The sequence below is a fragment of the Montipora foliosa genome, chromosome 9 (assembly GCF_036669935.1).
Source record: "Montipora foliosa isolate CH-2021 chromosome 9, ASM3666993v2, whole genome shotgun sequence".
Lineage (NCBI taxonomy): Eukaryota > Metazoa > Cnidaria > Anthozoa > Scleractinia > Acroporidae > Montipora > Montipora foliosa.
This window is the reverse complement of record NC_090877.1, coordinates 6,629,153-6,641,652: the sequence shown is the minus strand read 5'-3', so window position 1 is coordinate 6,641,652 and position 12,500 is coordinate 6,629,153. Positions and strand designations below refer to the sequence as shown.

General features: G+C 38.8%; 1 protein-coding gene across 1 annotated transcript; it reads right to left on the bottom strand.

Moving 5' to 3' along the window:
- Window positions 1-5,676: 5,676 nt before the first annotated feature.
- On the bottom strand, window positions 5,677-10,797 carry LOC137969827 (FAD-linked sulfhydryl oxidase ALR-like). The gene is made up of 3 exons (XM_068816199.1): window positions 10,644-10,797; window positions 7,656-7,882; window positions 5,677-6,929 (listed from the first exon to the last, which is right to left on the bottom strand). Exons 1-3 carry the CDS (start codon window positions 10,749-10,751, stop codon window positions 6,767-6,769), a joined length of 498 nt encoding a protein of 165 aa, XP_068672300.1. The 5' UTR covers window positions 10,752-10,797; the 3' UTR covers window positions 5,677-6,766.
- Window positions 10,798-12,500: the final 1,703 nt, after the last annotated feature.

Below are 12,500 nucleotides of genomic sequence, written 5' to 3'. Positions count from 1 at the left end.
TTTGTTATAGCCCACTAGTAGCGAAAAGCGCCGGCTTTGAAAACCAAAACAACAATTAAAGTCTAGCTTTAACTAGTGAAAGATGGTTTGTCTCGATATTTTTTTGATCAACTAGTTGGATTTTACTAAAACAATTATTCCTCTCGCCCTCATGGCCTCTGAGTCAATAGCCCATTCGGCCTTCGGCCTCATGGGCTATTGAGTCAGAGCCCATTCGGGCTCGAGGAATAATTGTTAATTAGCAACTAGCAATTCATTACACAGCTGGGTTCTGTAGTGGGCAAACTTTTAAAAAGGCACGTGAAATTTCCTTTCAACCTAAAAGGTCAGTGTAAAAAAGATGCTATTTTACGCAAAAAAAAGAGAAACAGTCTTAAATTTCGCCTGATAGTGGTAGCCTATTCGCCCGAAATGAATGTCGGTTCGCCGGATGCGTAATAGCAGAACTAGGAGCAAACAAATGTACTCTTCCATTTTTCCCTTTAGCATAATTAACAAATTAAACAAGAAAATCAACGAGGTTGATGAATGTTTACCTACTTTTACTCCAAGTTCGTGGTTAAAATTCTTGCACCAGTCATCGAGAAACTGAGGCCGTACTTACACTTACGACAGGTTTATTGTATGTGAACACATACACAGGGATATAGCAATTGCTCTCTTACTATTGCTTAAAGAATAGACCGGGCAAACTCCATTTCAGTTTCAGACTTTCATTTCGGGCGAATAGGCCAGTAGGCGAAACGACCGCTATTCTTTTTCTTTACGTAGGTAAGCACTTTCCGAGCCAATGACCCAACACGCCGGTGCTTATACCCGGTTTCCGTAGCATTAAGCGACTAGGAGCATTTTAAACTCCCCCCTGGATGGGATGCTAGTCCATCGCAGGGTTACCCCCAGCATTACGCCGGTACCCATTTATACACCTGGGTGAAGAGAGGCACCGGAGGCACCGTGGGAGTAAAGTGTCTTGCCCAACAACACCACACAATGTCCCCGGCCAGGACCCGAACCCGGACCACTCGCTCCGGAGTCGAGCACACTAACCATGACGCCATCGCGCCTCACTATTTACTATTCTTCCTCCAACTGAAATTTCCATCCAGAATTATCTACGCTAAATTACAGCATCATCAGGGCAACTTATTTCCATATCATAGAATGACAATATTGCCTACTGATACATAGTTCGTTCTTCAAAAGCTTCTGACTAACTTGCCTGTGGCAGTCCTGTGCGGCTCTGAATTCTCTGATCGGGAAATAAGGACTTAAGAAAGGATTGAAAGCTGGTAGCATGCATGCATGCAAGCATTTTATTCACAACTAGACCCTCCGTGAGGGTACACTGGGTTGCCTGTGGTACGTGCACCGTTCCAGACAATTTTTTCAAGTTGGGGGGTCATTAAGACCATTTAAGGGGTCACCCAGAAGTCATACCAGCGGAGGCCCTTTGGCTCACAGGTCCTCACACGTTCGTACGACGAAACAGATCCTTTTCTGAGGTTAAAAACCTGGCTACCGGCCTATTAATTAATCATTTGTCAGAAAGAAGAAATTCCTGTCCTCTTTAGAAAAATTAAACACGCATTGCTTACGTGTGGTAGTGACGTACGGAACACAGTGATTTATTCCATATAAAATGTCAACTGAGCTGTGTGTTGTCTTCCAGGAGATTCAAGTTGTCCTTGGGTAATACTGTAGTTCTAACAGTGCACGATATTGTTTTGGTATTGTCTGTCATTGTATACGTAGTGCCATGGTAGAAGTCTTGGGTAAATAGCCTGAGAAGACATGTGGTTACTAGCAAAGTACTGAACCCAGAAAGATTGAAGAAAATAAATGGGAAGTGTGAAACATTGGCTTCTGGGCTGACATGTTGATAATTTTCAAGCTCCCTCACAACTTCTTTCACCACAAGTTGAAGCATGCCCTCTGAGCAGCTTTGTAATACTAAAATTTACTACAGTTAACTGCTGTCCGTCGGGGTTAGTATTTGGATGGGTGACCATACTCTTTCGTAAACAGAAGCTTTGGGCCGAAATTACTATAAACGCTAACAAAAGTGAACTCAGCAAGGTACAGATTTTTTTAGCTTGCTTTATGCAAAAACAAATATTGATGCAAAAGTAAGTTGATACACAGTTTTAGAAAGAGCTGAAGGAAGTTTCTAGGACGGTCGCTCGAGAATAACATATTTACGACTTGAAAACAACATTAATTTTGAACCGTAAATATAGAATATAAAAAGTTACGATCAGCGACAAACATTTTGGGAGATTTTATCTACGTTCAGTTTTGTTATTGTACCTTTGGTTGCACAAATAAATCGCAAAATCGAAAGTGACATCGCCGGAATTCAGCGGGCGCCGTGATTAAGTTACCGCGGCGTGTTTACTCGCCAAACCGTGAAGCATATGTGTCAAATGATGGCAAGACCGGGTTTTCGTAAGTTTATTTTTCCGTCAAGTGTTATAAAGTTTGACAATAAATGAGCGAATTCAAAACAAAGATCACAATCGCCCAAACTCTGAGTGAGGTTTGTTTCTGCAAAGTCAAAAATTTACTCTCCAAGACGAGGTTACTTATCACCAGGTAATTATATCATTTTGGAAATAGCAGCTACTTTATTATTCGTCGGCGTCACAATTTTTTGCTGATTTTGGGCTCATTTTGTTGAAACTCAAGCACGCTTCAAACAGACCTCTTTATTTTCGTGAAACCTTTCCTGCTTACAGTGCAATACTAAAAATATCCTCCCGTATCACGTTTCAACCTTAAGCTCGAAAATTCAATACCCAACATGATATTATAATTCACAAAGGCAGAAAATATCAGAAATATCACAGAATCCTTTTCCAGCGAAACATTTTATTGAAACAAACAACATAAGATGCACTAAAAAGCCATTCGCGTTGCAATGACTTTCGACGCCATTGCTGGTTAACGAGAATAACAAACTCACGAGGCAGAAGGTATATTTATATTTAATTAAGTTAGCACAACAGAAAAACGCTAACCTCATTTTGGCACGAAAATGCTTTACTATTGCCATAAAAACTATCAGTTAAGCTCGCGTATTATAAAACATAATGAATTCATAAAGGCCACCTTTTCCAGCGAACAATTTTTTGAAACAAACAACACATTTGCTCTTAGAGGCGAAAACCTCTTCTTATTTCATTGCGTGCGGGGAAACAAAAACTCAATCGTGTCAAATTACCAGGTACTTCAGGTTCAAACCCTTTCCTGAAGAACCTTTTCCTTGAATAACAAGAAAATGCTTTACTTTGCCATAAAAACTATCCAGTTAAACTCGCATATCATAAAACATGATGAATTGATAAAGGCCACCTTTTCCAGCGAACAATTTTTTGAAACAAATAACATATTTGCTATTAGAGGCAAAAACCTCTTCCTATTTCAATACGTGCGTGAAGAGAAAAAACTCAATCGTGTCAAATTTGCGCAATATTACAACAAACTAAAATTTCAATATCAAACCGTTTCCATGAAGAACCTCTTCCTTGAATAATGAAGCACAAAATAGACGACAAGCTTTCTTTCAAATAATTCTTGGCTGTCACACTTTCAATTTTTTTTTACCTGAAGACTGTGATCACAGATCCACTTAAGGTGTTCGATTCGTTCTCTGTCTTTGTTGAACCCATAAGTTACCAGAGAATTTTCCATTTCGTTTCAGTGTTCTACATAACAGCACACTTGGTAAAATCTTAGAAATGCAGTTCACTTTGATTTCGGCTCAACGGGCGACAGATTGTTGTCGAAGTCCATTACTCGTCGTTTTTAAGATTCCACCGCCTGTCTTGTTCAGTATCCAAATGACTTGCCATTATTGAGCTTCATAAGGGTATATTTTGTTCAAAGATCCACTAAAACGCCATTCGCGTTACATGACTTTCGACGCCATTGCCGGTTAAGTTTATCATTCTACTGTGTCCACCAGAGAAATCTACGCATTTCACTACCCTCTCTATCCTAAGAAAATACGAGCAGAAGGCTCTATGCACAAAGACACCACTTAGCAGGAGAGTGACAGGCAAGACTTTTACCGACACGGAAAAAAAAAAAAAGAAAAAGAAAAACTGAAACAAACAAATGAAACGCAGATCCCGACTGGGTTTGCCATACTGGCAACCCAGTAATGAGTTTCACACCTGCGAAAGACAAACTAAGTAATAAAGCTATGATCCTCGCAGTTATGATTTCATATCCGCAGTTCAATATATGATTCATTTCATATATCATTTCGTGCAAGAGAAACTGCAGGAATAAATTATCACCAATTTGCGTACGTTTACAGACTTAAGGGCGGCACTGTCATGCGATGACATGCGCAGTATTTCTCACACACGAAGAAATTTTAGCATTTTCAATATTTTGCTTAATTTTCTGTTGAAGTATAGACTTTAAAATACGGGTTTCGAAAAGCAATAAAATGTATTTTCATCTATTATCGATGACCTGGAGTCCAAAAAACAAAATGGAACAAAAAGATCGTGCCATTTCTGTCAACTGACAACTGAATTATAAGTGTGACAGGAGACATTATCCGCGGTACAAGCGCTGAAATTAGTGCATTCATTTTGAAGTCGAAAGACGGTAAGTAGAGAAAAAATTCACCCGTGTTTTACTCACCGCTTGCGGTTCTATAATTCGTGCAAGAAATCTCTCTCATCTAAACGCGCGTTTTCTTCAAAATATTCAAATACACATTTTAGAGCGAAGATCGCAAAAGATTATCCTCGAACGTTGATGCGATGGTCACTTAAGTAGCCTACGAACGCAGACGTATTTATAGAGAATCGGGGGAGAGAAACGACCACCGGAAATATGTCTGCGCTCGCAGGTTATCATTAAAGCCTGGTTTCCATATGATCTGCATCGGTCTGCGACACGGTCGTAATGGTCGGGAAAGTTGAATCTACTTCTACTTTCCCGACCATTCAGAATTGCTGAATTCTCGTGTCCAGCGAGAATGCTTTACTAACCCTAACCCTAAATATTCCACAAAAAGCGTGTCTCCAGGGAGTCTGAAAATAGGTTCAAATTGTAAGAGGAAGATGTTAGTCTACAAAAAAACAAGCCGGGCCTTATTACTATTATTTATGTAAAGAATTCTAATGAGGAGTGTTTTATCGCTGGGGTTTAAAAGGCTCATGCACGTAACATTTTATCAGTGTCTTGATAGGCTGCCAGGTTCATGAATTATTAATATATTTTGTTGGCAATAAATTCTCCATAGTCCATTTTCATCTATCTGCATTTTGCTGTGTCCAATGAAAGTAATTTATATTTACTGCCCTTGCTGCCAAACGTACTGAAGATCTTGTAATGTGGGTGAAACAAATCATTACAATTCAAGTCATTTTCTCACACTCTTAACAATATTTGCAGTCACAAAGGTCCTTTATAGATAGGAGCAGATAGAGACTACATAAAAAATTATTGGCCTTAAAGAAACTGGTTGTACGAAGTGAATGGTGCCCAAATTAGTAAAGCATTCTTGCTGGACACTGTGATATGCAAATAATAGTGGCAGGATGAGGTTTTAAATACTATAGTTCTCTGGGTTATTAAAAATAAAAATAAATGACAGTGATAAAAAGCAGACCTCAGATCAAGATAGAAAACTAACAACAACTTTCACTTACATAATCAGAGTAAATTAATGTTTAATCTTTCCAATAAAAGGACTACATTGTAAAAACTCAAAACGTGAAAAGCTTCAACTTATTACTATGTTCTAAGTTTTTAGCTCTTTTATTAGAAATTAATAAATTTGAGTGACAGGTGATTTTACTCATTGGGCATTTGAGGTGTGAATGGGTTAAACTCCGTGAAAAAAACACTGACTCCTCAGGCTCCCTAGGAGCCCCACTCGACGAGTAAAATAGTCTGGCATTAGACAGAGTAAAATCTGTTAAGTCTCACTCCCAGGAGTCAATGGGTTAACAAAATATATTTGTATTTAGCTCTTATTAACCGAGAAGGAGGTCTGTATGGGAGAATCTTGACCGAGGTCGCGAGTACAGACCGAACGCAGTGAGGTCTGTACACACGACCAAGGTCAAGATTCTCCCATACAGACTGACCAAGCTCGATTAATAAGATGTTTATTATATGGCAAACAAGAATAATTTAATTCGTTTAATGTAACTGGTTTGTACTAACTGACATTTTGCTTGCGAACGGCGATGAGTGGCGATGAGCTGAACTTAATTCTGTCAAAGTTTGCTCGTCATCCTCTCTTTTGTCATCATGCAGTTTGGCACTTCCATAAATAAATATTGGTAGAAGAAAATACTCAATATTTTTGCATGTTAGTTTCCTTCTTTTCACCGCAAAACATTACCGGTCTAGATGCTGGTCTAGATGGGAAAATCTAGACCGCGGTCAATATCGATTTCAGCCAATCAAATTCGTGAACTTGGTAGTTCCTAGTCCTTGTGAGACAGAACCATATAATAATCTCTCTTAAGAAGATGGTCACATTCACATTCCTAGATCTAAAATCTAAAATTCATAGATTCCTGGAAAGGTATGGATTTTCAAATCCATTTCCAAAGGTGGTTTGGGGCCACATTTCCATATAGTAATGAGAATAGAGTCCATGATACTGAGGTTTCTTCAAGTTGTCAGTTGACTGAAATTTTAATCCAACTAACTGGGATGAAAGAATACTCTGACACTCATAAAACCAAGCAAAACTGAGGTTATTAATTCTGTGCTTATAATAATCAGTCTATCAGTCACAAGACCCATTCTTCCATCCATCAAGCCATCTCTCGTCAACCTTTGAACAATCAAACTCTTCTTTTCCAATCCTTCTGTTTACTTCATTATGCATATGGCACATCCATTGACAAAAATTGTGTCTGTTCCTTGTGTCTGGAGGGTGAGTTTGTAACCTAAAAATTAATATAGAACACATGAAAAAGTTTAAATAATTAATCACTTGCTTTCATCCACCCAGAAATCATTGGCTGGGCCAGATATTTTTACCAGGAACCTGACAGCACTGTTTTCTGATGGGTAGCAATATCCTACTTTTTCACCTTTTGATAATGAACTGCTTCCAGTGGTCTGTAAGTCCCTATTAATTTACACATAGATATGCAGATGCATCTGAAGCCTTCTGACTCCCAAAATGCCCAAAATAACTCTGAAGTTTTGTTTTACACTATTTGTAGTATTTTCTGTAAAGCATCATATAGCTGCAATTGAAATGGTACAATGTAATATCTAAATAAAGTACTTTTATTGTTATCTCTGTCTCTGTATTTATTTGAGACCTTGAAACTGCAATTCTGCATTCATAAAAGAGCTTAAGCCATTCACACTTGGGGGTTCCCCATTGGCGAGTCTGGCATTAGACAGAGCAAAATGCTAAGTAAGGCCGGTTTGGGCCGGTTCAGGGGTGAAAGGGTTGAAGTGTGGAATACGCCTATACAGAGACCTCAGTGTATTGCGAGCAAGCATTTCAGTTGACACAGCTTTAAGTTGGTGCCAAACACCTAATATGTGATTAGAGGAATATCAGGTCAGTACAAAGCTATGACTTAAAAATTTTTGCTTACATGTCATAAGGTGGTTTCTGGAGTTCAACTTATTTAATTCAAGGATTAAGTAATTACCTTTTCCGGAGGTGTGAAGCGCAGTCCTCACAAGGAAAGAACTTCGAAAACAATTTCATAAAGCTAAACATGTCAGACTGCTGTTGCTGCGTTGGGTTTTCGGGATAATATGCGGCCATTGTATGAAGAAAATTCCATGTTGAACGACCAAGCTCTTCTCTGTCTAAAGGACATTCTACTTTATCTTCTTCTTGAAAATAATTATCCTTGCTCTGAAATGCATTGCTCTGAAGAAACAAATTTATAAGCAAGCCAATGAAGAGAACATTAGTTTCAGTTTTAAATGCGTCAAAGTGAAACAAGGAAGGTCTCATTCAGATGTAATCTTTCCAAAGGGAAAATTAAGTATGTCATAATGCACCGATCTACTTGAAACTTCGAGATCCCCCCCCCTCTACCCCCTGGCAAACCCCAGGCATTTGACCTCATTGTCTGGATTGTACAAATTCCTTAAGGAAAGCCAAAATGGTGTTCAAATACCCTACCCTATCGCCAGATTTGTCTCTGTTAAACCATACTAAAGAAGCTTGCGTATAAGCATGCCAACACATGTTTTGTGACCCTTTACATGATAATGCCGTTTTTACCAGACCTGAGCAACTACAAAAACACAACTTTAACATTGAAACTATTAAAAGTGACTTGAAATTGAATTAAGTCTGACAATGTTAATAAGCAGATGTAAGCTGCTCTAACCCCGAAACACTGCAGAGGTTGTTTAAAAAGGGTATTAGGGAGCTTAAGCAAGCGCGTTTTTGAGACACGGACGGCACTTGGAAGAGAAAATTTCGAGTGCCAGAACAGTGGTGTCTCCCAGATTTTTACACTAATCATCTCTAATCGAGAAAAGATACTTAGCGATTTAAATATGGTTGTGTGAAAACAGGTTAAAAGGGAAAACAGCTCACTTCCGGTTGCCGTCCGCATCTCAAAAACGCACGTGCTTAAGCTCCCTACTGTATACTTATCAACAACAGAGCCTAGAGTGTTTATGACTGCATGTGTTTTAAAATGCTCAGTGTCAGTTCTTTACCTCAGACTAACAGAAACGTACAGCTTTAACAATGAAATGGAGGTGTGAAAACGTGCCATATTCTATTAACTCTATCGTATGACAAAGACGAATTACGCAGCCAAAATTCCTTTGAAGACCTTCCTTTGAAGACAACTTTCAAAAACCTTTTTTTGTAAGCAAATCGCTCACAAATGCTATATCTCTTCCTTTAAAGTCTTCCATCTCGTCCAAACATGTGTTTAAAGCTGTTAGCGACTTCAGTCACTTCGGTGCCACCAAAAATTCTTTTGAAACCTGACACTTCCAGTTCAATTTTCCACACCCCACCCCGGCAAAGGACAAATTCCCCACCCCTGGGCACAGAAAATAGTCAAATGTTGAAGATTTAGATTTTTTGAAGTTTTGATTTGATCAGTGCATAATATTTGTAAAGCAGAAATGCATGGCCACATTCATTAAGTGAAACAACCTTTTATCCGGCAGGTCTAATCTGCAGGTCGCAGGTCGCAGGTCACTGGTTGCAGGTCATTGTTTCAACAATACAGAAAGTATCCTAAACATTCTTAAAAGCTAACCTTGGGCCTAAAAAGTTTTGTTTAGGCCTAATTAGGCCTAAGGTTAGCATTTAAGGACGTTCGCGCCCATTGCTACTGCGCACCTGTTTGCACATGTCACGCACACGTCATGCATCGTAGACCACGCAAGTAAACACGATGCTAAAGGCGCAAAAATTTTCCACAAGAATGGAACATGAAAGTATGTGGCATCATGGGATAGCTGTGGACCCAGGTCTTCTCGGAAATGTCACGCAATGGCGTGACAGTGCGAATAGACAATCGCTTTGAGAACTTCGCAGCGATCTTACTCTCTTGAATGCTTGGTGACCCCCATTTTTCTTTCCGTAGATCACTTCCTTTCTTGATTTTGTCCATTTTAACAAAAAACAAAAAAAATCTGTACGTGAGAAGTTAAAAATATTTGGCCTTTTATGCTCTCGTGCGACCGAAGTTTTCTTTCTTAGACTAATATGTATCGTTTTTCAAGGTCTATTTCACCTCAGAAAAAGACATCAGCTGCAAAGGTTAATTTAGTTATATTAGTCATGTTGAACTGAGTACGTTTACCTGATCTAAATTTCACTCATGTAGCTTTTTTATTGCTGACAGTTGTAAGCTAAGATCGTCTTAAAGTAATGCAATCTTCTAAAAATGCACCTCATGATCTCGAAAACGAGCACGGTGACCCCCCTTTTTTTTGCCTTTTTGGCAAAAGTAGATCATTACCTTTCTGCGTGGCAAGTTTAAAAAAAATCTGTGCGTGGGAACGTTTTGGGCGCGAACGTCCTTCAGAACGTTTAGGATACTTTCTGTATTGGTGAAACAATGACCTGCAACCTGTGACCTGTGATCTGCAGATTAGACCCGCCGACTTTTATCAAGCTACAAGAATTCCAAAAAGTTTCCACATTTTCCAAGCGCACTGTTTGTTTATATTTTCACAGACGTTTCCTTGGGTTTGTTACTTTTTGACAGACACTGTATGATTTGCAACAGGCATGAAAATCTGAATAGGACTTGATGTCTTCAACCAAAGAATGTCACTTTCAAGTTTTAGGGCTGAAAATGCTTCTGGCCCTACCCCAGGGACTCACTATACTCGTTTTTAAAATAATTATTACGATGGAGCAATACTTAATTTGATCAGAATACAGAGCAGGCATAAGCTGTAGTACGGGAAGCGAGGAATTGGTTGTTTTAACCGTTTGCAGAGTACCACCATCAATAATTATTATTGTGTCAAATAACGATATAATGTATATGTATAAGGCTTAGGCTTAGGGCTTCTCAGTGAACATCGGCACCAAACGAACAAATGCAGGATGACGCAATTTTACCTGCCGTGCGGTTAAGTGAAATCTGTCCGGGAAATATTTCATATATTACTCTAAATTTTTACATAAACCCAAATCTTACCCCATTCGTTTTATTTCTGCTTCCATGTTTCATCCACGATTTAAAATCTGTACAAGCACGACACGGTTTTTTACCGTGAAAACTAGAAGTGTTACTTTGATCCGCCATTCTTAATTTTGAAGTTACTATGTCATGTAAGGTATTCCCAAAAGTCAGAGTGTTGGCAGATGCACAAACAGCCACACGCATCGGTACGATCATAGGTACGGCAAAGCATAGCAAAGGCAGGAGAAGTGAGAATTGCCGCTGTTAATTTCACTCCACTGCCGTGGTATCACATTACGAACTCTCAGCAGTTCGCAAAATTGTCTTTGCAAGCAAGCCGGTCTTCTTTTACAAGTAATTGCTACATTGCAAGATCAGAAGAAATTGACTTGTTCCGACAACATTTAGGTTATTTCGGGAAACGCTTTTAATTTCTTTCTGTCCTTGAGTTCCCATCTTTTCTGTTTTTCCACTTTTTTCGGATCCTTTCCAAAACTTACATAATTATTCAGTATGAAGGGTGTATCTTATTCGAGTTAACTTGAACAAGCTCTGGCAAGCGTCGATTCTCAGTATACCAAACTGTTCAGCACATAACATTGCTTGAAATCAAACCGCTAAGGTCAGCCAAGGGCATAAGAACCAAAAACAAAAATGCTAATTTGTAAATGCTATTTTTTTTTCTCAAGACTGCGTATATGTAGCTGACTCTTGACATTTAAAGTAGCCGCCTTTTTTTTGACTCGGTTCTTTCTGTCCGAAGGATATCATTATGTTCATCACCTGCCAGCGGCGAGAATGCTCAAGTTTATCTTACTTTCTGTTTTTCATTTCCTTGTTTTTCTCTTGCTATTATGCTAAGTTTTGTCCTAAAAACGAAAGTTTAAGTTGAATTAGTTTTAATGCCAGATGGCCTTGGCCCGCCGACCAACAACATCCTGCGAGGATCATCATTAGTAGCTTCACTTTATTTCATATTCGCCGGTCAATATATGATTCATTTCATATATCATTTCATCATACGCTATTGAGTTGTTCAGGAAAAAATACGCTAAAAGCCTCGCCAAATGACCATCAAATGATTCTGTTCAGATAACCTTTGAATATCCTCTTGATTGGAGAACTGTACTTTAACCTGCAGAGGGATAATACACTTTAAGAGCTTGAGAGGAGTAGCTGTGGCTAGTTCCCTTAATTTATAGTTTGGTGTTAACGACGGTTTTAAATAACAGAGGTGTGAATTAGAATAACTGTTCTCTTTCAGTTTCTAGCATTTAGCACATCACTTACAAAGGCGGATCTAGGATTTTAGCTAGGGGGTGCAATGTCAGACGGAAATACACAGGAAGCCCAATCTTTATATTGTTAGAAAATGTATAATACATGCTTTTAAGAGGGTTAGGGCAGTAGTATGATAAATCTGTAAATGATGAGGCAAATAAAAAGCTAACTTAATGCAGTTTTTGTGCTTTTAATATCCTCTAGTAGCTTAATTCGCTTTGCCGTTTTTTTAGCTAAGCTTACATTAATAGGAAGAATTATGAATGTAACATGACAGTAATTTCAGGCGCTTGCTGTGTGATTGTTTACAACGGACCGCTGTCTGTTATTTAGGTTTTTTATTTCGTTTGTAAATTTTAGAATTTTTCAACTACAACGTTTTTTTTTTCGGTAACCGAGGGGGGGTGCACGTGCACCCAGTGCACCTCCCCTAGATCCGCCCTTGACTTAGCCATTTGATATTTTTGGTGGACTGTCCACTCAGTAAATTTCTAAATGAATTGGAATACATACTTCGCAAAACAGGCCCAGTTGTGCCCAAAGAATGGCGTGTTTGAGTGGTTACTTTACCGGAACTACTTTGAACTAATG